Source organism: Pituophis catenifer, unplaced genomic scaffold (assembly GCF_029215685.1).
Source record: "Pituophis catenifer annectens isolate HBS135680 unplaced genomic scaffold, rPitCat1.0.hap2 SCAF_14, whole genome shotgun sequence".
NCBI lineage: Eukaryota > Metazoa > Chordata > Lepidosauria > Squamata > Colubridae > Pituophis > Pituophis catenifer.
Window position 1 is genome coordinate 10,986,535 of NW_027256894.1, and position 27,684 is coordinate 11,014,218.

Below are 27,684 nucleotides of genomic sequence, written 5' to 3' on the forward strand. Positions count from 1 at the left end.
TACTGGTAGTATACATTCAGTATTACCTCAGTGTAGAGATGGCATGGACAAAGCCTTTCTCGTATACCAGCTATCCTGTTTCTCAAGTTTTTGCAGGTGTGTGTATGTAAAAAGTTAAAATCTCGGGTGTTTTCTCGCGTCATTAAAAGTCTGTTAGTTGAAATGCTTAAAATCCTGGCTAAAATCCCAGTTTAAGGTCCTCCAAAATCCCAACAAAACACTTTGTAAGGTCTTTTGAAACTCTGGCTAAAATCCTAACCAACCTTTTAAAAGTTTTCTTTTTGGCAACGTTTCGACAAGCTCTCTAACTTGTCATCATCGGGCCCCCGGGTACCCACAGCTTCTAAACTGAAAGTAGGGGCCCGATGATCTTAAATGGGGATTTTAGCCAGGATTTTAAGCATTTCAACTAACAGACTTTTAATGACGTGGGAAAACACCCGAGATTTTATATATATATATATATATATATATATATATATATATATATATATATATATATATATGTTGGAGTAATGCGATTATCCTACTATTGAATAGTAAATAGAAATGATAGAATAGAGTACTACAAAAGCAAAATACATAAGTCGATATGAAATGCTGTAAAATTACCATTAATATTATGTAATGTTGAATACGTTATGTCTTGACATGTTTTGTCTTTATGTATGTGTGATTGTTTGTTTTTTGTGTTGTTTTTAAAGACAAACTGTTTAATAAAATTTTTTTTTTTAAAAAAAAAATCCGATTCAGCAAGGGGCTGGACTAAAAGACCTCCACGGTCTCTTCCAGCTCATTCATTCTATTCTAGATTTAGAACCGAGTTGCCCGTATGTGAAGTTCCCCAATCAGCTTGAGTCAGAACAGGAAGTCCCAATTATTTAAGTGGAGAGGCCCTGCATAAGCCAGAGGCCTTATATTTCTGCCTGGGCAAGAAGCTAAACTAGTAGGTTAGACTTTCATTCCTTTTTTTTTTCCCCCATATAATTCATACTAATGGGAAGGAATCTTTTTAATTTTTGGTTTTGTTTTTTCCGAAGGAGGAGAAGAAAGAAGGAAAAAACTCAAGAGAAGTTCTCTTGGCTTCAGAGTAGTAGTCTTGCATTGATTTCATTATAAACTGGCCAAAGGGGCTTTCTATATGAACATCCTGCACTTCAACGTATAATCATCTTTCCAGCATTTCCCCTCCCACCCACCCCCGTCTCGTTGGCTTCTCATCCTCCATTCAAGCTCAAGGGGAGACATGGGATCCGTAAACACGGAGAGCCAGTGAATATTGTCCTGATATTCCTGTTGGTAGTGCCTCTGGTGGGAAGAGTTAGCGAAAAGAAAAAGAGTTTCCACATTGCAATAAGAAAGGCATTCAGAGCCAAGCCCTACCACGGGGCAATGTGAAATTGTTGTTGCAAATGATAAGAGAGTTGCATGAAAACACTCGTTTTGTGGAAGGCACAATTACGTGAGCCTCAAAGCTTGTCCCAAATAGACTTTTTTTTTGGTTCTCGGATGTGTTTTGGAGACGATTTTGTATCATCAATCTTCTTGAAGGTTTCACCTGTTTGGTGGGTACCTGGACCTAGAACTGATGGAAAGGGGCACCGTAATACTTTGACACAGGCCCCCAAATGTCTTGGGTAACTTGCGGTGGCAAACAAATACTTCCCTGTTCCACCTTCGACACATGAATGTCTAAGTTTGGGCATCCTTTGAGATAGTCAGCTGTTTTATTTATATTTTAGCAATGTATCGGGATACTAGAACGCCTCTGAATTCACATATGATTTAAACCATAACGGACTTGTTTCATTTTGGTCAGGTGTGTTGTGTGAAGACTGTCTTTTGCTTATTGAAGTTAAGGGACTCTCCATCACTCTTGAAGTTCAGAAGGAAAACTTAGAAAATCAGGACTTTTGCAAAAACATCTTATGAATCCCTAGTAATTGTTCTTCTTGTTAGTTGCGAAGTCATGTTCGACCCATCGCAACCCCATGGACAACGTTCCTCCAGGCCTTTCTCTCCTCTACCATCCTCTGGAGTCCATTTAAGCTCACACCGACTGCTTCAGTGACTCCATCCAGCCACCTCGTTCTCTGCTGTCCCCTTCTTCTTTTGCCCTCAGTCTTTCCCAGCATTAGGCTCTTCTCCAGTGAGTCCTTCCTTCTCATTAGGTGGCCAAAGTACTTGAGTTTCCTCTTCAGGATCTGGCCTTCTAAAGAGCAGTCAGGGTTGATCTCCTCTAGGACCGACCGGTTTGATCGCCTTGCAGTCCAAGAGACTCGCAGGAGTCTTCGCCAGCACCAGAGTTCAAAGGCCTCAATTCTTTGGCGCTCAGCCTTGCTTATGGACCAACTTTCACAGCCATGCATTGCAACTGGGAAAACCATAGCCTTGACTGTATGCACTTTTGTTGGCCAGGGTGATGTCTCTGCTTTTTAGTATGCTGTCTAGATTTGCCAAGGCAGTAATCCATGAAGGGGTCCCTAGTAATACCTTTCTTTTTTTTCCCCTGGTTTGATTCTAGGGTTTGAAACAGGAAAATTTGGAGAAGTCAAAGAGTCCCACTTCAGGAGATAAAGTTGGCTGGATCAAGAAGAGCAGCGGGGGGCTTCTGAGTCTTTGGAAAGAGCGTTACATCCGGCTCCGTAAAAACCAGCTCTTGCTGTACGAAAATGAGGTAAGACGGAGAGAGACGCCTCAACAAACTCACGGACTTGTTCCTAACACAAAAACGCTTTTCCTTGATTGTTGCTTAAATTTGTTTCCTTCTCTGCCTCACCAGGAATGTTTCTTCTGATAAAAGTTTAGATCCAGAGATCATCCATTAAAGCATTGGATAGATAAAGGAAGTACAGGTAGTAGGGTGGATAGGATTTAAATCAAGTTGATTTAAATCACAATTTAAACCAAGTTTTAAATCACTAATAAAAAGGCTTGGTTTAAATCAACTCGATTTAAATCATAATTTTTAAAGAGCAACTGTCATCTCTGCTGTGAAATTGTGTAAATGTATCAATGCAGTGCATGTTATCTCAGCTTATAGAGCTAGCTAGCTAGATGATAGATAGATAGATAGATAGATAGATAGTTAGATAGATAGATAGATAGATGATAGGTAGGTAGGTAGGTAGGTAGACGGTAGGTAGATGGATGGATGGAAGGTAGGTAGGTAGATGGTAGATAGATGGTAGATAGAAAGACAGATGGATAGATAGATAGATAAATAGATAGATAGATAGATAGATAGATAGATAGATAGATAGATAGATAGATAGATAGATTCTAACTGTGAAGGATAATCCTCAAGGCTTGTTCTGTTGCCCTATTTTGCAAATCGTAAAGATCAGGAAAACCAATTTGGAAGGAAGACGAATGAATGGTTTCCAAGCCAAAACGCAGCTTAAAATGTAGAAGATGAGTAGGATTCTTGGAAGTTGCCACTCATCAGCCAAGCGGCCAACTGAGCAGGGAGATGATTCAGCTAGTTAGTTTTTTGGCCCACTGTGATGAAATGGATGGCGTTTTTATTTATAGCCACTATTTTTAAACATTCCTCTCCGGGTATACTGTACACTTACGATTTGAGATTATTTTTACACCCTCTTCGTTGTCCTCCTCTTCCTTCCTTCCTTCCTTCCTTCCTTCCTTCCTTCCTTCTTTGCACCTCCTCTTTTCTTCTTGTTGAGCAACAGATGCCACTCACAGTGAAAGGTGCCAGGCAGAAAGGAATTAACCCATCATCTCAGGATCAGAAATCTGCCTCAACCCTTTTCTATCCCTTGCCTATGATCCCTGCACATTCTTTTGAGTAAGCGCAATAGACAGACAAGATCTTCTTGGATTAACCTACTTTTTTCTCATACAATAATCAGGCCCATTTGGAAGAGGATACACTTCACTCTGCTGCTGTTCTTAATTATTTCAATTGATAGTTTTAGTTGATAATGGTTCTTTTAAACGTGGGATGTTTAGTAATGTGTTTATTCCCCTGTGTTGGGATGGCTGAAATTGAGATTTAGCAGCTAACATTGCATCCATGGATGCCTGGTACTCGTTATTATTTCCTGCCTTCCTTTTCACCTATAATTACGTGCAAAATATATTTATGGTTTAGCCAAGAAAGTGTTACATTTCGTACAGGTGAGGAACTAGGTTTCAGAACATAAAATGCTTCTGTCACAGGATCTCTGTCGGCTGTTGAGGTGACCTGAAACACTTCACTGTAATTTATGCAAGTTGCTTATTAAAAGCGTAAAATTCTTTCCTTGGGATCATGAAAAGGGTGCTGGCTGAGAATGTAGGGTTAAAAATATTCTTTCTTTCATGCGTTAGTCATTATTCCAAACTGCTTCACTACTGTAGTCAGCAAGAGCAAGTTCAAATAATCCTTTTTTTAAAGAAGGAAATTAAATGTACCGTATTTTTCGGAGTATAAAATGCACCTCCCCCCCAAAAGGCGGTGAAAATTTAGGTGCGTCTTATACACCGAATGTAGCCCCGCCCACCCACTGGCCCCCAACCTTTGGCCTCTGCCTCCCAGCAATTTACCTCCTTGCAGCAAGCAGCAAGAAGAAATAGCTCCTTTCAGCTTCAGCACAGCCTGATTAGCACAAGTTGATTGGATTGGCCTCCCGACTCTCAGCTGTTTTGCTCTCAGCTGTTTTGCGCAGGGCTCTGCTGCTTGCTGCAAGGAGGTAAATTGCTGGGAGCAGATTTTTTCTTCTTCTTGTGCTAATCAAGCTATGCTGAAAACGAAAATGAAAGTAAAGCAGGCTATTTGCTGCAAGGAGGCAAAATTGCTCAGAGTTTTCCTCACCAAAAAAGGTAGGTGCGTCTTATAGTCCGGTGCGTCTTATACTCCGAAAAATACGGTAATTTGAAATCAGGAGTGAGCTGGAGTCAGTCAACTCACTCATTCCTTTGCTTGCTGCTTCTTTTTTACTTGCAGACCAGTGACTCAGCATGTAGCACACTTAAGTTTAAGAAGTTTTAATTATGCAAAATAGAAGAAAGCCTCTCTCTCTCTCTCTCTCTCTCTCTCTCTCTCTCTCTCTCTCTCTCTCTCTCTCCCTCTCTCCCTCTCTCTCTCTCTCTCCCCACCTGTATTTATTCAGGCTGAACATAAGTAACCTTTGATTCATGCAGAAGCACAAATACATGGAGAAGTTTTTTGAGAGTGATGATCTCATCACGTACATACTGTCAACAAGACACTGTTCCTTCAGAGGCCCACAAACTAGGGGAGAAATTGCTTGAAGACAACCAAATTTTCTGAATAGTTTTTTATCCCAGAGCTATAACTGCACTCAACAATGAACTAAAGGGCCACCATCAGTGAGCTGTTGGACAGCATTACTTGGTCTGCTGTGTGGATGTTTGGGTGGTTTAGGGGTGGGGAATTTGTGGTGGATGGTGGGGGTGATTGGAGGATTGTTATGTGTGTTGGATCTGGTCTTTGGGTGTTAAGTGAATTTAGTTGTATGGGTATACGGTGTATATACGTACAATGACAATAAAGTTAAACTTAAGTTGATTCCTAGTTACTCCAGTGGGAGTTCTTTGAGCTAGATCAGGGGTGTCAAACTCAATTTCATTGAGGGCCACATCAGGGCTGTGGTTGACCTTGGAGGTGGGCAGGGATGGGTAGATGGGTGGGCGTGGCCAGATTGACACCACACCCCAAACTGTTGGCATGTTTCCTCTTTGCATTGGGTAGACCGGGCCAAAGGCACGCTGGCCCAATGTTTCCTTTTCTCAGTGGGTAGACTGGGGCGAAGCAACGCGGATAGACCAGGAGGCCCCGTGGGCCAGATCCGACCACATAAGGTGTTTGATACCCCAGAACTAGATGATGTGTCTTGGTTGTCTCCAACAGGAATCCCAAGTGTGATGCTCTAGAGCAGTCTTTCTCTACTTCAAGTCCACCCATCTTCAAGCTTCCAAGGTTGAGAAACACTGCTCTAGAGATGCCAAACTATTAACTATTTTTTTTTTTAGGTTTACAATGAATCGGAATCAGAGTAGAGCTGGAAGGGACTTTGGAAGTCTTCTAGTTCAGCCCCCTGCTTAAGCAAGAGAGCCTAAAACATTTCAGACAAGTGACTGTCCAGTCTCCTCTTTAAAAAACCCGAGTAATGAAGCATTCACAATTTCTGGAGGCAACTTCTGTTCCACTGGTTAATTGTCCTCACTGTTAGGAAGTTTCTTCTTTAATTCCAGGTTGCTTCTCTTCTGGAATGGATGGAATTAGTTTCCATCCATTGTTTCTTGTCCTGCCCTCTGGTGGTTTGGAAAACCAATTGACACACGCATACTGTCTTTGGAAGAGCTATGGCCAGGGGGGCTTTTCATCAGGTCCGGCTGATTCGCCAGTTGCGTCCCTTTCTGGATCGGGACTCCTTACGCACAGTCACTCAGGCGCTCGTCACTTCCCGCCTGGACTACTGCAATGCTTTCTACATGGGGCTCCCCTTGAGGAGCACATGGAGGCTCCAACTGGTGCAGAATGTGGCCGCGCGGGGGATTATGGGAGCAAGAGGGCGCTCCCATGTGATGCCTCTCCTGCGCGAGCTGCATTGCTTCCAGTGGTCTTCCGGGTGCGCTTCAAGGTGTTGGTTAACACCTTTAAAGCGCTCCATGGCATCGGACCTGGGTATTTGCGAGACCGCCTTCTGCCGCCGATAGCCTCCCACCGACCAGTATGCTCCCACAGAGAGGGACTCCTCAGGGTGCCGTCAGCCAGGCAATGTCGGCTGGCGGCCCCCAGGGGGAGGGCCTTCTCTGTGGCAGCACCTGCCCTCTGGAACGATTTGCCCCCGGAGATACGAAGGATATCGGATCTCCGGGTCTTTTGCCGTGCCCTGAAAACTTTTCTTTTCCATCAAGCAGGGCTGGCGTGAAACCCCCCCCCCCTTTTAGCTCTTTTTTAGCTCTTTTTAGCTTTTTAGCTTTTTAAGTGTAAATTGGGTTTTAATTGGATTGTTTTAAATTGTGGGTCAAAGCTATATATAAATTGAATTAATAATAATAATAATAATAATAATAATAATAATAATAATAATAATAATAATAATAATAATACCCCTGTTCTTTGTGGCAGTCCCTCAAATATTGGAACACTGCTATCATATCCCCCCTAGTCCTTTTGGAAGTTGTTGAGAAGTTGTTCCTCGACCTGTCCTAACTGAAAGCCCTATCAATTGTGGAGCCAACTGGCGACAGGGAGCCGCAGCAGAGGGATGAAAGAGCCACATGCGGCTCCAGAGCTGCGGGTTGCTGACCCCTTCAATAGGTGATACAAAACGGGGAACTTGGGATGGCGCGTAATGACCCTGTTAGATCATTGCTGCTCTGAGCAGCCTCAAGAATGGCTCATACAGTCAGTTAGAACTGGTTGACCATTGCAGCGATAGAGAAGCAGAGGCACAGCTTCGATTTATTTATTAAACAAATTTATGCAGCCACCCAACTCACACATAGGTGACTCCGGGTGGCCCTCTGGGTGACTCCAGAGATTGAGTTGAGGTGTAGCACGAGCATAGACTTCCCTAACCTGGGATCATTAGCGCCTGCCTTGTAGTGGGGTGTCACATTTCATGCTTTACAGTAGAGGAAAAAATAGCAGTGTTGTCTCTTATAGGAAGAACAGAAATGTGCTGAGAGTCTTGAACTGGAGCATTATGATCGATGCCAAGATTTGCGAGCGCTCCTGAAACGGAAAAACAGATTCATTTTAATCCATTCTCCAGGATGCAAGGTAAGAAGTCCTTTCTGTCCTATATGAAACTCCTTCCCATTCCCATCTCTTTTCCTTCCTTCCTTCCTTCCTTCCTTCCTTCCTTCCTTCCTTCCTTCCTTCCTTCCTCCCTCCCTCCCTCCCTCCCTCCCTCCTTCCTTCCTTCCTTCCTTTCTTCCTTCCTGCATAGTAGGATTATGTTATAATAATAATTTTAATTAGCAATTTTATGATGTTTGTGTATCTATATTTTTCTTGACTGTACACCGCCTTGAGTCCTACGGGAGAAAGGCGGTATAGAAATATAATAAATAAATAAATAAATAAATAAATAAATAAATAAATAAATAAATAAATAAATAAACAAACAAACAAACAAACAAACAAACAAACAAACAAATAAATAAATAAATAGTAGTTACAATGCAGTATTGCAGACTAATTCTGCTGACTACAGCAGTTCGATCCTGACTGGCTCAAGGTTGATTCCGCCTTCCATCTTTTCGAGGTGGGTAAAATGAGGACCCAGATTGTTGAGGGCAAGAGGCTGACTCTGTAAACTGCTTAGAGAGGGCTGTAAAGCACTGTGAAGCCGTATATAAGTCTAAATACTATTCCTTCCTCCCTCCCTCCCAGTGGATAGAATGCCACCAGAGTTTTATAGCATTGGGTTGATCTTTGGATTTTTTTTAAAAAAAAAATATTTTGCAATTTGCTCCATTAATTCTCTGTGAAGATTGGTATATAGATCTAATTGTGACAGACTCAGAAGAATTTGTTCCTTAAATACTATGTGGGCACTCCCTAAGACTGGCTCAATCTTGTGCTTCTTATGATCACTTATAATAAACAAGACTGGAACTCTGTCCTCCAGACTTCTGTTCAGAGGCAGCTCTATGTCACGTCTGGAAGATTATATCCATCTTCAGATGTGACCTTCTCCTGGGAAGACATATCTTGGATGGGCAGAAGAAGCCTGAACCTTTGTAAGGGCCTTTTCTGAAGTCCTCCTTTCTTTGGACATCTCGGTTATTTCTCTTTCACCTCCTGGACTATGCTACTGGCAACCTCCTCCCTGGATTGTATAATTGCATGCAACCAAGGCAGCCAAGAACAGATACTGTATTTTTCGGAGTATAAGACACACCTTAGTTTTTGGGGAGGAAAATAAGAAAAAAGCTGATTGGCAGGTGGATCGACCTCCCGGAATACCCCCAATCAGCTGTTCCCAGAGGTGAATTTTAGCAACAGGTTCCTTGATTGTCAACTCTGTGCCTTGCCTTTTTTTGGCTTTCTTTTTCCCTGCCTCTGAAACTTCTGAAACTCTGTTTCAGAAAAAACATTTTTTTCTGCCTCTGAAAGCCTCCGAAAGAGAGCTTCAGAAAAAAAGCCTCTGAAGCTCTGTTTGGGGGCTTCTTTTCTGAAGCTTCGTTTCTGATGCTTTTTTCAGCCTCTGAAACCTCCGTTTGAGAAGCTGGGTGGGGCTACATTCGGAGTATAAAACACACCCAGATTTTCACCCTCTTTTTTGGGGGAAAAGGTGCGTCTTATGCTCCGAAAAATACGGTAATCCAATAATGGAAAAATCATCATAGAATGAGCCGGTGACACAACTCTTTAACCATCAAAGCAGTGGTGAAATCCTACTGGTTCACACCAGTTCAGGCGAATCGGTAGTAAAAAAAAAACCCTACCAGTTCTTCCGAACCGGTATTTTTGACAATCAGCTGTTCTGCATGATTTAAAATCGCTAGAAAGCACGAAAATCCTGCTTTCTAGTGAATCTAAATTGCACAACACAGCTATTTCCCCACCCTCACTGTTATACTTACCTTCTGAAGTCTCCTTTTTCCACGTGCTTGGCTCGTACTGTGCATGTGTGCGCACAGCGTGCATTTTGTGTGTACTGCACATGCGCATGTAGTATGCATTTGGCCCGCGCATACGCAGTCAGCGAACTGGTAGCAAACCAGTTCAGATTTCACCAAAGTCTACAACGGGGGGCAAAAGCCTGATCATTCAGGCAGACTCCTTCCTGATTAAGGAGAAAGAATAGGCTATACTCTGACTTCATGGAGAAAGCATGCCTGCTTGGGAAAGGAACCAAGATATTTCTCTCTCTCTCTCTCTCTCTCTCTCTCTCTCTCTTTCCCCCTTTGTCCGAACAAACTGAGCCTGACTCTCCCCGTTTCCCTTCCCCCCTCCATTGCCCTGTTTTCCAGCCAGCAACTTGCTGTGGCAGAAAGGAAGTTGGATCAATGGGGACTGTGCTTAGAGTTTAAATGACTGTTAAAAACAACATCAACAAGAACCCCTGCCTCTTGCGTTCAGTAGAGGCGCTATTGCAAGCGATTTTGTTAATAAGGGTGATTCCAGTTCAGTTGTTTGGGAGCTCAGACGGAAGCAGATGCTCATCCAACAAGTTTGGCGTCTCCGTTTCCAACGGGGAACTCCTCCCTTGGCAACAGCTGCTGCAAAAAATTTAAAAAATAAAATAAAAATGGAAGGAGGAGAGAAATTGCTTCGCTCCATTCTCTCATCGTTTGTGTGCTTGCCTTTGCCTTCTGCAAATTCAAGGCTGTGTTGCATAACTTGTTCCGTGAGGGCAGGTGGGCATCTCTCCTCCAAAACCTTGTGTTCTGACCTAGGCTTCCTGATATAGTGAAAAGCACACAATTAGTCCCCAAAATCCTTTTTTTTATTTTAACAGCTGTGAATTCCTTTCATTGAATCACCAAGAGTTTATAAATAGTCCAACAGAAGTCTGTCACAGTCCTTCGGATAAGGCTGGTAAACACCCACCTTTATCTTCTTTGACACGCTGCCAAAGACCTAATTGGCAATTATCTTGGCAAGGCCACACGGAAACACAGAGTCAAAAATGGAGCTTCAAAGTACAAACCGACACCATCCACAACGTTGCTTCCTGCAAAGGCCCACGTGCCTTTGCTCTTCCTTTATGTCTTATGGGAGGGGCCAATCATCTCCAAGCCTTACTCCCAAGTCATCCCTTTTGTTTTAACTGTCCTTGCCTTCTGGCAGCTCTGCGCATGCATGCACTAGGAACAGGCTCCCCCTGTTCCTCTGCCTCTCTGATGTCTGACTCTGGAGGCTCCGGAGTCCGCACATAACTCCCAGATGGCTCTGGCCCCATCTCTGCCTCCAACGCAGAGCCCTCGTCCGAGCCTTCCCCAGACTCCAGGACTGGCCCGTGTTCCTCCCCAGCTTCCTCACTGTCCGACTCTGCTGCCAGCTCCGCAGGCTGCTGATGGACTACAACTCCTTGGTTGGGCTATAGCAGAGGTGTCAAACTCAAGCCCCAGGGGCTGGATCCGGCCTGCAGAATGCTTAGATGTGTGGGGCCATCCTGGACGCAGCAAAGGACCAACCCGTGGTGCCTCTGCCAGCAAAAAACGGAGCTCGGGAGGACCGCGGGCAGCCCTCCCGAGCTCCGTTTTCACTGGCAGAGGGTTGCAGGATGCCGGTGCAGCCAAAAAGGGAGCTCAGGAGCCCGTTTTTGCTGGCAGAGTGCTCGGGCCAGCACAGGCATCCCCAACACGAGTGACATCGAGTTGGCCACACCCACCCTGCTCCTCCCCAAAGTCAAACACAACCTTGATGTAGCCCTCAATGAAATCAAATTTGACACCCCTGGGCAATAGCAAGAATCAAAATGGATTTCATTATATTTTGTAGAATCCTAACATCGTATTGTTGAAAAGGGCCCTGAGCCCAATATTATCTGTGCTGGTACCTTGTGCTCCTGATAGAAAGGCAGTCATATAAAGTGAGTGAACGAATGAGGTCTAGAAGGTGCAAAGGATCAAACCTGGCAAATTTTGGATGGACACCCATTCCGTTGCAAATGGGTGGGAGATACAGTAGATGGCAGAGGTTATCTTATCCAATTAGTTCCTTTTTTTAACAGAATAATAGAATTAGAAGGGACCTTGGAGGTCTTCTAGTCTAACCCCCTGCTCAACCAGGAAAAACCCTACAATCTCTCAGACAAACGGTTGTCCAATCTCTTCCTAAAAGTCTCCAGTGTTAGAGCACCCACCACTTCTGAAGACAAGCCGTTCCACTGCTTAATTCTTCTCAGCCAGGAAATTTCTCCCTTAGTTCTAGGTTGGTTCGATCGTTGATTATTATCCATCCATTGTTAACTAAGATTAGGTTGCAATCATCTCTTGGTGTGAAGATAAAAGGAGAGAGGGCAAAAGGCAGAGGAACACATGTATTAAACCTATATCTTGGCATTGGATCTCCCTATTTCATGAAGCATGATTTCCTCCCTCTCTCTCCCTCTCTCTCTCTTTCTTTCTTTCTCTCTCTCTCTTTCTCTTTCTCTCTCTCTCTCTCTCTTTCCCTCCTATTCCTAGTGCAAAGGAAGCTCTTTTTCCTTGACATATTTTGGTTGATTCCCTTGTGATGATGACGAAAATGGTGATGATGGCAGCATTATCAGGAATGATGCATTGGGGCCAACAGCAGTTGCTGTACTGGAACATTTCTTCCCTGAGTGATTTTTGCAAAATCAGGTGTTTTTACATTGCTTGGATTAATGACAGTCCTTGATCTTCTATGGATGAGGTTGTGCCTTTTGGTTATTGGACTGAATCCAGCAGTGGGATTCACTTACCTTCCCTACCGGTAGATAGGAAGGCAGATAATTGGTTCATCAAACTATGCCCATTATCTTGCATCTGGGCCAGGGGTCTGCAACCTTAAACACTCAAAGAGCCATTTGGACCCGTTTCCCACAGAAAAGAAAACACCGGGAGCCACAAAACCCTTCCCGTGCCTGACTATTTCTTGAGCGGCTATAAAACTAGCATATGTAGTTGAATTAAACGTTTTGTTTTCTTCTGAAACTTTTCTTTTCTTGGATTTATCCATAGTTGGCCTATCGGGAGTTGAAAAGCTCAATAAATCGCGTGCCGGCGGGTGTCGCACATTGGCGGTTGTGACGCATATTTTGAGTGACAGGGAGCCGCAGCAGAGGGGTGAAAGAGCCACAGGCTGCTGACCTCTGATCTGAGCCATTTCAGGTCCATTCTCCGGCCCTGATAAGAAAATCTCTTCCTGGGGGGAGAAACTGGATAGCACCAGCTGGTATTGCAAGGAATTATTATTCTTTTTTTGTAGTGAAATGTGAATTGCTTTCAGGCAAACTCCCCTCCTGTTTTTTTTGTTTTTTTTTTCCTGCTCAGGTGCAAGATATCAAATTCCAGGCATCGACCCCAGAAGAAAAGGAATTGTGGATGAAAGCGCTCAACGATGGCATCAGCCGAGGAAAGAATAAGATATTTGATGAGGTCAGTTGTAGTTGCAGCCAAGACAATCCCAAATTGCATTAAAAGAGGGATACAATCAAGGTCACATGAGGTGCTAATACCACCCTATACAGCAGGGGTGAAATCCAGCAGATTCTGAAATTCTAGCGGAAATTTTGAGTAATTTGGAGAACTGGCAAATACTACCTCTGGCTGGCCCCAGAGTGGGGTGGGAATGGAGATTTTACAGTATCCTTCCCCTGGAGTGGGGAGGGAATGGAGATTTTGCAGTATCCTTCCCCTGCCTCCGGAGGCCTGAAAGGGCCCATTTCCCAACTCCCGGTGGGACAGGAAATGACGTTTTTTGCTGTCCCCAGCCTCCAGAGACTCCTAGTTTGGGTGAGGAAGGCTGTTTTCGCCCTCCCCAGATGCATAGAGAGGATCTGGAGCCAGGTAAGAAAGAAAAATGGGCCTACCAGGCCATCGCTTGCCAGGAGTGGGTGGGGGTGGGAGGGCGGGTTGCACACGCATGTGCAGGGGTGGCACATAAATTATGGGTGTGGGCACGCGCATGCGCGAACCTCCCCCACCCACCCCCCTCTCCTGGCACGCGATGGCAAAAAGGTTAGCCATCACTGCTGTAGGCTGAAGCCACCACGTCTTAATTTATTCACCTGTGGATGGAAAGAGACATGAGTCTAAAGAAGATCAGCAGAAAGAAATTAGAGCTAAAAAAGAGAAACATTGGTGACTGTAAAAGAGAGCCACGGGAGAGGCATGTAGGGGTGCTGAAATGAAACTGTGGTTCTGTGGCTTTTCAGACTTCCTGGCTTCAGGGAACTACCTTCCTGCATTGACTTGCTGCAAACTGTATTGTGCATCTGCTGCAGAACCCAAAACAGGTTACAGAGGACTGGATATGAACGCAAAGGGATTTCTAGAGCAGTCTCCTCCATCTTGGTGCCCCTCAGATATTCTGGACTTCAGCCCTTGAAATTCAGGGGCAGGCTGAAATCCAAGGCATCTGAAGAGCATTAGCAATAGCACCTAGACTTACCGTATTTTTCGGAGTATAAAACGCTCCGGACTATAAGACGCATCTATCTTTTTTGGTGAGGAAAAGAAGAAAAAGAAATCTGCCTCTGCCTCCCAGCAATTATGCCTCGTTGAAGCAAACAGCCTGTTTTACTTTCATTTTCATTTTCAGCATAGCTTGATTAGCACAAGGGGAAAAAAAAAAATCTGCCTCCCAGCAATTTACCTCCTTGCAGCACGCAGCAGAGGCCCACACAGCAATAGGCAATGGGAATCCCTGCAGCCTGAAACAGCTGAGAGTTGGGAGGCTGATCCACCCCACAATCAACTTGTGCTAATTAGGCTGTGCTGAAGCTAAAATGGGCTCTTTCTTCTTGCTGCTTGCTGCAAGGAGGTAAATTTCTGGGAGGCAGAGGCCAAAGGGTGGGGGCCAGTGGGTGGGCGGGGCTACATTCAGTGTATAAGACACACCCAAATTTTAATCCCCCTTTGGGGGGGGGGAAGGTGTGTCTTATACTACGAAAAATATGGTATATACCGCTTCACAGTGCTTTACAGCCCTCTCTAAGCAATTTACATAGTCATCTTCTTGCCCCCAACAATTTTGGTTCCTCATTTTACCCACCTCAGAAGGAGGGAAGGCTGAGTCAACCTTCAGCCTGGTGAGATTCGAAAGGCCAAATTGCAGGCAGCTGGCAGTCAGCAGAAGTAGCCTGCAGTACTGCACTCTAACCACCGCGCCACCGGGGCTCAAAATTAGAATAGGAAAAGGGAAGGACATTGTCAAAGATGGGGGAAATGACAAGAGATCTGGTAGGCCACCTGGACACGCGTGTCTCTTTTCTAGATCAATCCTGTCTAGGCTGTGAAGATCAATTTTTTTTTCTTCGTTCATAAATGTTCCTTAAGTTCTGGGTAGCACCACATGCATCCCCTGGAGGTTCACCGCGACTACTAAAAAACATTGCTGCGGTTTCTCACAATTTTAACACGGGCCATACTGAAGATTGTAGAGTCTGCTCAGGTAGTCCTCGATATACGATGGTTTGTTTAGTGACCATTCCAAGTCACAACAGCATTGCAAAAAGTGACTTACGACCGTTTTCCCGCACTTATGACCATTGGCAGCATCCCTACAGCAATCAAAATTTGGATGCTTGGCAACTGACTCCTCTTTATGATGGTTGCAGTGTCCTGGGGTCAAGCGATCCCCCCCTTTTGCGACCTTCTGACAAGCAAAATCGGGTGGGGAAGCCAGATTTCACTCAACAGCCGTGTGATTAACTTCACAATTGCAACGATTCGCTTAACAAGCGTGGCGAGAAAGTGTGGTAAAATGAGGCAAAACTCCCATAACCAATGTCTCACTTAGTGACAGAAATTTGAGGCTCTGTTGTGGTCATAAAATCGAGGACCACCTGTAAATTGAAACATCACCTGAGAAACATTTCCCTAATCCCCCTGCCCCACTGAATGCCGAAACAGGAGCGGGCGCGGGCGTGCAGGAAAACGGAAGAGCAGCTGCCCCAGCTCGCATGTGTGCATGCACACCGGGCGTCTGCTTCTCTGGTTACTGGCACACATGTGCATGTGAAAACCAACTGGCCAGTGCGCATGCATGCGCCGACCAGGAGAGCAGCTGCCCGGTGTGCATTCACGCGCCCTTAAGATGACCTTCACCACCTGGTCTTCCGGTACAGTGGAACCCGGAAAAGTAATGAGCAGCGGCTGGCGTGCCCGGAGAGATGGCTCTGCATGCCACTCCTGGCACGTGTGCCATAGGTTCACCATCATGGTTCTAGGGCCGTGATGGCGAACCTATGGCATGCATGCCACAGGTGGCACGCGTAGCCATATCAGTGGGCACGAGAGCTCAACTCACCGGTCCCACCGGAAGTTGGCAAAATGGACTGTTTCCGGTCTCCGGAGGGCCTCCAGGGGTGAGGGGGAAGGCCGTTTTCACCCTCCCGAGACTCCTAGAAAGGCTCTGGAGGCTGGGAACAGCAAAAAACGGGCCTACCGTGCCATCACATGCCAGGAACGGGGGCATGCGCTGGGGCAGGGCACATAGAATTATGGGTATGGGCACACACACATGTGTGTGATCCCCCCACCCTGCTCCTGGCACGCGATGGCAAAAAGGTTAGCCATCACTGTTCTAGGGTCTTCCTTTGCCTACTGAAAGGGGGAAGTGTGGCTCATCGGACTGACCTGAGTTTTGGGTATCTGTCTTGATCATGCCTGCGAGAAGGTTGCTTGCTCTGCCTCCTTCCAGAAGAACTGGATTGTCATCGAGTGTCACGTTATGGAGAGGCTGCTGTCTTTTCACATTGAGCTCTGCAGGCAGTGCGCCAAATTGTACATGGGGGCTGCCGGGGGGCAGGGGGGGGGCAGCGGAGACAGCCAGAAACAGCAAACTAATTGCATTTGCCTTGCAAAGCTAAGCAGAAGAAGAGAAGAAGGCAGAATTTGAGCCATTTTGTGCTCTCGTTTTACACAGGAAGGAGACATTGGAAGGATTGTGTCATTGGGTGATCTTGGCAGCCTTAAGAGGACTCCGTGAACTGGGGTAGAGCCAGGGACTTTGGAGTTGAGGATGCCCTGACTTTCAGGTTGTCCTCAACGTACGGCCACAATTTGAGCCTAACATTTCTGTTGCTAAGCGAAACATTGGTTAACGGAACTCTGCCTTATTTTACGACTTTTCTTGCCACACTTGCTTAAGCCAATCAGTCCCGTTGTTAAGCCAGTCTTAACAGCTGAAGAAGCGAAAGAAGCTGAGAAGCGAAACGTCTTCAAAGAAAAAAAAAAAACCCCAGAAAGTCCAATTGCCTCTTGAAAAAAGCACCTCTGGGACAACCTGGATGACTTGAGAATCTCCATAGACATGGAACCAGATGTTTATATTCAGTCTTGCCATTTGGTATCATTGAGGTTGACATTAATTGCAACACACCCTTACCCAATCCAATGAAAATCCAAGCCAGTCACGTGCACACGATATGCCAAAGCTCAGTTAGGCATTTCAGGGGACAAACATGTTGTATGAATCCAGCTTGGTATGGTTGATTAACGGTTCAGAGATTGAGCCAAGACTTACAACTTTGGGATGATAATCCTTCTTTTGCGATACTGTGGGCGTGGCTTGGTGGGCGTGGTGTGGCTTGGTGGGAGTGGCTTGGTGGGCATGGCAGGGGAAGGATACTGCAAAATCTCCATTCCCACCCCACTCCTAGGGAAAGGATACTGCAAAATCCCCATTCCCTCCCCACTCCTAGGGGAAGGATACTGCAAAATCCCCATTCCCACCCCACTCTGGGGCCAGCCAGAGGTGGTATTTGCCAGTTCTCCGAACTACTCAAAACTTCCGCTACTGGTTCTCCGAACTGCTCAAAATTTCCGCTACCGGTTCTCCAGAACCTGTCAGAACCTGCTGGATTTCACCCCTGAGGCAGGGGTCAGCAACAAACACTCAAAGAGCCACAAAGGTCCTAACCGGAAGCCCCCGTTCAGTTCTGGAGCCAACCGGAAGTCTGGTTCTCCCACCAGAGTCTCCTCCTAGCAAGGCATCCTTTTTCCTTTGCTGACCGGAAGTCCCGTTCCCCCACCATAGAGTCTCCTTCTAGCATGATGTCGTTTTTCCTCTGCTGACCGGAAGTCCGGTTCCCCCCACCATAGAGTCACCTAGTGTGGCATCCTTTTTCCTCTACCTGTCCTAACTGAAAGCCCTATCAATTGTGGAGCCGACCAGCAACCGGGAGCCACAGCAGAGGAATGAAAGAGCCACATGCGGCTCCAGAGCTGCGGGTTGCTGACTCCTGGGATAAGGTCTCCTGCTTGGTCAGGGAGTTGGACTACAAGTCCTCCTAGGTCGCTTCCAACTGTTACCCAGTATTCTGATCACAGCCTTTTTCTATTTTATTATTTTATTTCTCGCACTTAAAGGTGAAAGTTGATGAGAGCCTGTCTCTGGATCACGTAACTCGAGGCAGAGCCAAGATAGTGAAGGGCCGTCGTCCACCTACCAGAAGCCATTTGAAAGAGGTAATAGTTGGAGTTACCCCCAATCAACGTGGCTTTTATATTATTTAATCAGAATACTCCTTTTATCATTTATTCAGCAACATTGCTATCTACTTTTTGTCCTCGTTTATGTTTTGCTATTTCTTATCATGGGAGGGAAGGGTCACAATACTCACCCTCCAGCTAATTTTGATTTTTATGACAGGTATGATTATTTGAAATAATCCCACATGCATCTGGACATGTCCATGAATTATTTCAATTGAGGTTGCATCCTGAATAAAAATAATTTGGTTTTTACTCACATTTGGTATTTCTTAGCTGTTTTTATACCATAAGCTTCCTATGGTATAGCCACAATCCTTAAACATCCTCAAGAAAATCATGATTAAATATTAAAATGCAGAACAAATAGTAGGCTGGGAAGAGAAAATTAAATATTAAACCCAGAATAAGCAGAAGGCTGAGGCAAGATCGTTACAAACTGGCTCCTCACTAATAGAGGGAACTGAATGAATTGCTTAGCCTTGGGGGAGAATTCCATAGTGTGGGCACAGCTACAGAAAAGTCCCGGTTTTGGGTCACCCATGATCTAGAACCCTAGTAGTTGTAGACCAAACAAGATTAATGTCCCTAATATTTGGGAAGACTTTTACTGGGAGAAGGCCTCTGGAGATATTAGACAGAGACAGACAGATATATAGACAGACAGAAAGACATAGATAGAGATGGATGGATGGATGGATGGATGGATGGATGGATGGATAGAAGATAGATAGATAGATAGATAGATAGATAGATAGATAGATAGATAGATGTAGAGAAAAAGAGAGGAAGAGAAATGGATGGATGGATAGAAGATAGAGATAGAGATAGAGAGAGAGACAGATAAATAGATAGAAGATAGATAGATAGATGATAGATAGATTAGATAGACAGACAGACAGATAAATGTAGAGAAAAAGAGGAAGAGAAATAGACGGATGGATAGAAGAGATAGATAGATAGATAGATAGATAGATAGATAGATAGATAGATAGATAGATGGATGTAGAGAAAAAGAGAAGAGAGAGAGAGAAACGGATGGATGGATGGAAGACAGACAGACAGACATAGAGAGCAAGAAAGGGAGAGGAAAGAGAGAGAAAAAGAGACAGACAGATGATGTCAAGATTCAGTCTAGGCCTAGAACTATGATTTCCGGTCTCTGGAGGGTCTCCAGGGGGAAGGCCGTTTTCACCCTCCCCAGGCTCCAAAAAAGCCTCTGGAGCCTGGGGAGGGCGAAAAATGGGCCTACCAGGCCCACTGGTCCATCGCATGTCAAAAGCGGTGGGAGCATGGGGGAGGGTCATGCACCGGGGGTCATGCACGGGGCACATTGAAATATGGGTGTCGGCATGCGCGCGTGACCCCCCCTGCGTTCCCCCCGCTTTTGGCACACAACGGCAAAAAGGTTAGCCATCACTAGAACAATCTAGTTCTAAGCCCAAGGAATTCTAGCCATATAGAGCTCAAGAGTAGAGTAGAGAAGAGAAGAGATAGGCCCAAGAAGTCAATCCTACAGTAAGAAAGGAAGCCAACATTCCGGCAACTGTTTCCAGGAACATGTGAGCATATTTGGACTGCAGAACTCCAGATGAACACCAGCAGGCAGCAAAGAGCAAGAAGTCACTGTTATCTATCTGATAGTCGTCTGGATTTGTTTCACCCGTAACTTAGATATGGTAGCCTAAGGCAAGGATAAAGATTAGGTTTCTGCTCCTTTGATTCCATGTATGAGTCTTCCATGGGGCTTCTTGCTTGAGCCGCCGTAAATGTAAGAGAATCTTTTGCGTTGACAAAAATGTAATATTTTTAAAAATGCATGATAGTCATTCTGAAATTGCAGGACATGTAGGGCGTTTAAAGCTGTTTGAAGTTGTTTGTTGTTATTGTGTGGTCAGCAGCTTAAATTCTTCAAAAGTTATGGACTTGAGCACTGGTTCTGAGATCTCTCTCATTTGCCTTCCTGCTTAGGTGGCTAATTCAATGTCAGATGGGATCCTGAGACTTGACTTAGATGTATCAGACGGTGGACCTCCAAACAGCATCCTAGTGACCAGTGAGACTGCTGAAACTCCTCCTCCGAAGGAGACTCCTAAACCTCCAATGCCCCCTGTCAAAGTGCCCATGCCTCCAACGGAGAACCTAAGTGCCAATCTTACCCTAGAAGATCCACAAGTCAAGAAGCCACCAATGCCTCCAGCTAAGCCTCTTAAGGAAGTAGCAGCGCCCAGTGAAAATGTGAACTCTGTAGAAGGAAGCGACGCAGAAGAGATGTGTGAAGATTCTGAAGAAGACGAAGAAGGCTTGGCGGAAATCAAACCTCCAGTACCTCCTCCGAAGATTTTATCTGACAAAATGAAGGTGGGATGGGATCATCCGAGTTCTGAACTTCATGATGTTGAAACTGAGAACGTCAAGGAAGCAGTCAAACCACCGACTCCTCCACCTAAGGTTTTTAGAGGCAGCTTGATCTCCAACGATGCAAAGGTAGACCTTTCTGAAGGGGATCAGCAGCCTGATGGAGAAGCAAACCTTGACGTCAACGGCATTGACGATAACGGAACAACTCAACCTGCTTTCCAGAATGGGAAGGAGCAGAATGATCATTCCTCAGAGCCAGCAGCAAAGGAAGAGGGCTTGAACCTGCCTTCTGAAGACCAGGTTGTGGAACCTGTGGGAGGTTCTCCAGCAACCAAGCTTCGCAGCTCCTCTCTAGGGGCCTTGCTTTCAGATTCGCCCAAAAAGCCTCTTCGGCCAGATTTCCAGAAGTCGTCTCTACTCCACGTGGTGCGGATGGAGAAGAAAATCGCGGATGAAAAGGAACGAACTGAAAAGCTCCTGCAGAAGGTTCACTGTGAAGAGCTGGAGCATGCCCAGGAAGGGGGCAAGGGACACTCGGTAGACGCAAAGGAGCTGCTCAACGAAGCCACCGAACAACTCCGGCAAGCCACCCAGGTCTTGCAAGAGGTCAAAGATTTAGGGGAACTGAGAAGGGAACCTACCAGTTTGCGGAAAGGGGTCTCGAAGGACCTAGTGACGGTTTATAGGAGAAGCGCTCCTTAAGAAGGGAATTGGAATTCCGAATCGTGACTTAGACGAAAGGTAGCCAGGCAACAACGTTTCTGCCGGGCTACTAGATCAGTGTTTTAAAGACGGACGGATAGGGCAGCAGCCTGAGTCTTATTAAGTATTGCTTATTTTCACACTGCCCCTTTGGTAATCTCAGAATGTGGGCTGGATCCTGCCCGGAGGGGTTTTTCTTAGAGAGGGATCTGGTTAGAGGACCTCAGGGAATGATCTGGTTTTTTTTAGGGAAGACGAGCAGTAACTGGGAAGCCGTAGGGACTTCCTACCAGGGAATGCCTAAACCATTTCAAATGCAGAAGAGTTTGAGAAAGAGATCGTGAAGCCTTTCCAACTTGGTGGAAACCTCTAGCAAGTTTAGAACGGGAGCTTTGTGGGTCAGGTGGCGCCCTTTTGAGCTAGGAGCACGTCAGGTTGGAGCAGGGATGTTGAATTTCCCCGTGCAGGCTGGAATATTTTGGGTTAGAAAAGTTTTGCACAGTCCTGGTTCCTGTCCTTCTGCTTTATTCTTTCTCTCCTTCTCCCTTCCTCTCCCTCTTTCCCTCTCTCCCTCCCCCCCTCTCTCCCTCTGCTTCCCCCCCTCTCTCCCCCCTCTCTCTCTCATTTGCAAAGATTGCAGAGATCAGCTGCAGGATGAGATCTTAGTGAGCTGGGTATGGAATGGGGCTGCAGTACTTTCTAATCCTTTTTGTTTTAACTCAGGGTTAATGTAGTGGGGCACATGGGCGGCGGGGCTGAAGCAAGCAGTGGGTGGGCTCTTCTTTGATATCCTTTCTTTTCTCTCTCTCTCTCTTTTGTTATGCTCCCTCCTTCTTCCTGACTCTCCTTTTTCTTGAACGGCTCTGTTGCAGAAAGCTTTCCGCAGGTCCCGTTCCAGTTTTTTATTTATTTGTCCCGAGCAATGCCAGATCCTTGCAAGTGGTGACAGTTTGTGCATCCTGCATTTAAAGACGAGCCCGCTTACCACCAAGATAGCCAGTGATGTTTTAGGGGAGGCTCCCAATCTGTAGAAGTTGCTGAAGACGTGTGGATGTTTTAAGTCTGCCCTGCCAGGGATCGAATTGAACTACAGCATCCGATTGCAGATCTGAAATCGTCCTAGTTCCGACATCACCCGCTCGCTTGAGCTTGGCTTAGCATGTTGTTGCATTGCTCACCTCTGGCGGCTGATTGAGCAAACGATGGTTATGCAAAGTGTGCCTTACCACAACGTGGAAACCCGATTAAAGTCTTCAGCAAGTCGTAGGGAACAAGATTTTCCCCCTCCCAGGCTGACTTTTCATTGATTTGTGAAGAATAGACACATCATACATTGGAGAGACTCTGTATAAATCTATCACACATGCAAAATCTCATTTGAATGGGGTGGAAAAATGCCAACTGGACTCATACGTGCTCAGATTTCGTATAAACACAGTGGAGGGATCAGGTTTTTTTCCCATTATGCAGTGGCACTCGCCTTAGCGACAATATCAACTTTGGCAAAATGGTTTTGCAATTGTAGGGCGGGTATATTACCAGGGGTGAAATGTAAAATTTGTTACTACCGGTTCTGTGGGCGTGGCTTGGTGGGGTGGTAGTAATGTGACTGGGTGGGCATGGCCAACTTTTTTTAAAAAAAAAACTTTTCAAAGCATTTTTTTCTAATGCTTTGAAAAGCCTCTGCCGATCAGGCAACTCAGCTGGGATCGTCAGAGAGGCTTTTTAAAAAATGCCTCTCTGATGATCAGGCAACTCAACTGGGATTGTCAGAGACTTTTCTGCAACCTCTTCGGCCAAGAGATTGCAGAAAAAAATGCTTTGAAAAGCCTCTGACGATCCCAGCTGAGCCATACGATCATCAGAAACGTTTTTAAAAAAACTTTTAAAAGCATTTTTTTGTCGGAAGAGGTTGCAGAAAAAATGCTTTTAAAAGTAAAAAAAAAAAAGCCTCTGATGATCGTGTGGCTTAGCTGGGCATGGGGGGGGGGGCGCATGGATTTTTGCTACTGGTTCTCCGAACCACCCGCTGCCATCGCTACCGGATCGGGCGATCCGGTCCCAACCAGGAGCATTTCACCCCTGGTATATACGCGTTCCCATGTTTCCTTTGGTTTTGGTTGAATGTTGCTTCTAAGCTGGCTGATAGCTACCATGTTTCCCCCGAAAATAAGACCTCGATGATAATAAGCCATCGAAAATAAATCCTCCACCGAAAATAAGCCCTCCCCAAAAATACTTAACGGCACGCGCAGCCAGTCCCTGCCATTTCCTCTGGTTAGGGTTAGGGAGACAGAGCTGGAAATCAGGTAAAACGGCAAGAGGATCCCCGTCTTCCTCCACGCCACCCCAAAATAATAAGACCTCCCCGAAAATAAGGCCAAGTGCTTATTTCGGGGTTCAAAAAAATATAAGACAAGGTCTTATTTTCGGGGAAGCACGGTAGATGCATCAGGCAGACCAAGGCCCAATTTATATTTATCAGCAGAATAGACCGTGGCTTAGGGTGAGATATGAATTCTGTCGTAAGCCCAAACTGCCGCCATAGATTACTGTACTGTAATTTTTTTTTACTTTCGCCATTAATAAGCTTCTTTTCCAAGATCCTCATTTTCACTTGAGCTGATGGCTTTTAAAACTCTGGAGACCGTATTTTTACAACCTGGAAAACTAGTTTATGACTAATATTTTCATCCTTCAGATGTCATTTAAAAAGAAAAAAGAAAGAAAGAAAAAAGGACGAGCATAAAATCGGTACCCAGTGATTCAATAAGCAGCTTAAGGAAGAAACATTTGCGAATCCAGGCAGGATGGAAATAATGGCACTTAGTGCATTTGTGCTCCGGGTTGATTTCCTGAAGACGGGGTCCTTGGAGACCTTGCTAAATTCATCACCAGACTCTTCCTGCAAGAAAAAAGTGAAAGGAGGAAGAGGAGTAAGAGAAACACCAGCTTTTCTTCCTGTTATCTAAGGCGGTGCAATTAGGGATGTGTCGTCCTCGTATATCTTGGAGCCGGTTCACATTGATCTGGTTTGCACATTGCACTGAGGCATGTAAGGGTTGGTTTGTCTTAGCCTGCTCTGTTAACCCAGCCCAGGGACCAGCAACCTTACAAACTCAAAGAGCCACAAAGATCCTAACCGGAAGCCCCCCATTAAATTCTGGAGCCGACCAGAAGTCTGGTTCACCCACCATAGAGTCCCTTCCTAGCGTGGCATCCTTTTTCTTCTACCTGTCCTAATCGAAAACCCTATCAATTGTGGAGCCGACCAGAAAACCCACCCCTTGCCATAGAGTCTCCTCCTGGCACGCTGTGCTCCCCCCTCCACCAACCGGAAGCTCCTCTCAAAATTGTGGCACTGACTGGCGACGGAGCCACAGCAGAGCCACATGCGGCTCCAGAGCCACGGGTTGCCGACTCCTGACCCAGCCAATTGTGATTTATTCAACAAGCCATGGTTTACTGCCATTTGGAAGCCTAACTTCTGGGATGTGTAAACCACTGTTTATGGCAGAGAAATACAAATTTGGAGGCTAGGAGCCATGCTCTAAAACGGATAGAGTCAGGACAAAGTGTTTGGGACTAGATGAAATGTTCATATCAAACTGAATACAGTCAGTGGGAGTACTCCCCCCTGTATTTAACATTTCTTTCCTTTTCTCCTATGAAGAATTAAAAGTTGGCAACTTGTGGAGAAGCCCTAGGAATGTCCTCAAGGCCCTTTCAGTGGTGCCCGTTGGGCTTCCTTAATTCATAGCTTGGCTTTATGGTTAAGCTGCCTATGGTTTGTTCTGCAAACCCCAATTGAGCAAATGGCAGCTTAATGTGATGGCATCAAATCGATCTGTGCCACCCCCCTGCCTTTTTTTTTTTTTTTTAAATTGCAGCAAGAGAGGAAGTTTCATATGCAGAATGATTCGGGACAAGTCAAAGACGGTATTGTCCGGCGTCATCTTAAATAATATTTTTTCTGCAAAATCAATCTATTGCACAGCTGAACTAAATTCATCTCTGCACTCGAGAGTCATTATGTGCTTTCACAATCTCCCAATGGCCACTGAGCCATTGGAAGCCAGCTTTACTCCCTAGGGCAGGGATGGAGAACCTTTTAGACTCCTAGTGCCCAAACTGCGTGCACACGCATGCGCAGACCTATGCGTGCGCGGACTTTTTTCATCGTTTGCAGGGAAGCAGAAGCTCACAAAAGAAACGCCACGGAGATCTGACCTGGGGTGACGACCCACGTGGCAGCAGAGGAGGGCTCTGGGTGCCACATGTTCGCCATCACGGCCCTAGCGATTGTGCTCTGCACCGTCTGTCTCGGTGTCCCTTCTTCGTCTTAAAACCATGGTTTACGTGCAAACAGAAATCCTGGCTTCATGTCTCTTCTGAGCATCTGGGACCCACGGAGCACTAACAGGGTCATAATTGGGTGGCCTTCGGTGCATTTGCAGGCAGGGCTGCGCATATTAACTTCCCAACAGACTGTGGTGGAGACGTTCCATGGATGACTTATAAATTATTGGCACTGCTGCTGGATATTCCAGGCCTCCTTAACCAAAACAGAGCTCCTTAGATAGGTTTCTGCGAGAGGAGCTTCAGAACCCCCAGCCCTTTCTGGTTTGAGTACCGTGTTGCTCCCAAAATAAGCCCTCCTCCCAAAATAAGCCCTCCCTGAAAATATTTAACTGCACGCACAGCCTGTCCCTGCCATTTCCTCTGGTTAGGGTTAGGGAGACAGAGCTGAAAATTAGGTAAGACGGCAAGAGGAGCCCCGTCTTGCTCCACGCGCCCCAAAATAATAAGATCTCTCAGAAAATAAGGCCAAGCGCTTATTTCGGGGTTAAAAAAATATAAGGCAGGGTCTTATTTTCGGGGAAACACTGTAGTTGATGGATGATCTCATAACAAAAGGCCCATTTCTCTTTTTTTAAAAAATAATGAAGTTGATTGTGTCTCCCTCATAGCTGCTTGTCCTTGTCCCTTTTTTCCCCCCCACAATGGGTTCAGCCGGCTGGGAGTTTTTTATTTATGCGAGTGACCATCCCATGCTTTTGTGTTTTTTTTTCAAATAAGGGGCCAAACTGGAGTCCTCTCTCTTTAAAAATAAAAAAAAAGATGTATTTGTTTTGCACTAGCTGCTTACGAGACAGAAATATGAAAATAGCTATTTTGCTTAGAGCTATCTTGCAGTTTTCTTTTTTTTGGCCCATCCCTGCAACTGCTCGTGTGTTGGCTGCCAAAAACACGATCTACAACTAGGAATGTAACAAACCTGTTTGTAAGAGAAAAAGGAGCACAAAACTTAATTTAAACCATGCCTACTCACTCACTGAAGACTGCAGTCCTCGGTGGCTTTTCTCCCCTCCCTTGCCCCTCTATGTACTGGGGTATTGTCAGTGCTAAAATCAGGGAACATTGGCCTTGGCATAAGACAGTACTTTCCTCTTCAACACTTTGCACATTCTATCAGTGTGAAGGGTAGATGTTCTTCGTACCAAAACTAGATTGGCTCAGCAGAAAGGTAGCCTTGCTTGCAGTTATCCAAGTGTTTTCTGAGGTGCGAACCAGGGGTGAAATGCTACCAGTTCGCTCCGGTTCGGGTGAATTGGTAGTGATAAAAGCTACCTGTTCGAGTGAACCAGTAGTTAAAAAAAGTTACCGATTTCTCCGAACCGGTATTTCCGACGATTAGCTGTGCCACGGGGTTTAGCTTTGCTAGAAAGCAGGAAATCCTGCTTTCTAGCTAAGCTAAATCATGCAGCACAGCTGATCCCCCCGCACTTGCTGTTCTACTTACCTTCCCAAGCCGCCTTTTGGTGTGTACTGTGCATGTTCGCATAACATGCGTTTGGTGCATACTGCGCATGCTCACGCAGCGCACATTTAGAGTGCGCGGCCAGCGAACCGGTTCGGATTTCACCACTGGTGCAGACCCAAATTTGCTGCTATGAAATATGTGAATTGGCTCTATTTATCTAGGTAAGCACTGAAGGAAATACTCTGAAGGAACCCTGTTAGGGTAGACCAATGTTTCTCAACCTTGGGATATCTGGACTTCAACTCCCAGAATTCCCCAGCCAGCATGGGAGAATTCCGAGAGTCGAAATCGGCGCATCTTAAAAGTTGCCAAGATTTGAGAAACAACTAGGGTAGACAATCTAGGTTCCTCCATAGATTGCTGGGCTTCAGATTCTGCCCTTCCTAGCCAGCAGAGCCAGTGGTTAAGCATTATTGGAGTTGTAATCCAGCAGTATCCGTAGATCTGTAAGCTTATTCATCTATCACGCGTATATTTAATGAACACTGAACGTTGATATATTTCCTCAAAAGTGCTTCTCTTAAAAACCTGTTAAAAAAACTTTGAACAGAATGTTGCTGTTGATTCTACATTCCCTCTCAAATCTGAGCAGAATATTGTACAGTCTCTACTAACAGTATTTTGAACCCTTTTTTTTTCTACACTGTCTTGTAAATAACTAAACACTCCTTTGGGTGCGCGTT

The 27,684-nt window shown here is 45.5% G+C and overlaps 1 protein-coding gene across 1 annotated transcript; it reads left to right on the plus strand.

The window, feature by feature from the left end:
- Positions 1–1,991: 1,991 nt before the first annotated feature.
- PLEKHO2 (pleckstrin homology domain containing O2) lies at positions 1,992–21,177 on the plus strand. The gene is made up of 6 exons (XM_070953761.1): positions 1,992–2,000; positions 2,525–2,677; positions 7,640–7,756; positions 12,949–13,053; positions 17,992–18,090; positions 20,086–21,177. Exons 1-6 carry the CDS (start codon positions 1,992–1,994, stop codon positions 21,175–21,177), a joined length of 1,575 nt encoding a protein of 524 aa, XP_070809862.1.
- Positions 21,178–27,684: the final 6,507 nt, after the last annotated feature.

Excerpts from the sequence above, each read along its gene's own strand:
- PLEKHO2 (XM_070953761.1), top strand. Across the intron at positions 13,054-17,991 it reads AGAATAAGATATTTGATGAG|GTGAAAGTTGATGAGAGCCT; the intron begins GTCAGTTGTAGT and ends TCGCACTTAAAG. Across the intron at positions 18,091-20,085 it reads CCAGAAGCCATTTGAAAGAG|GTGGCTAATTCAATGTCAGA; the intron begins GTAATAGTTGGA and ends CTTCCTGCTTAG.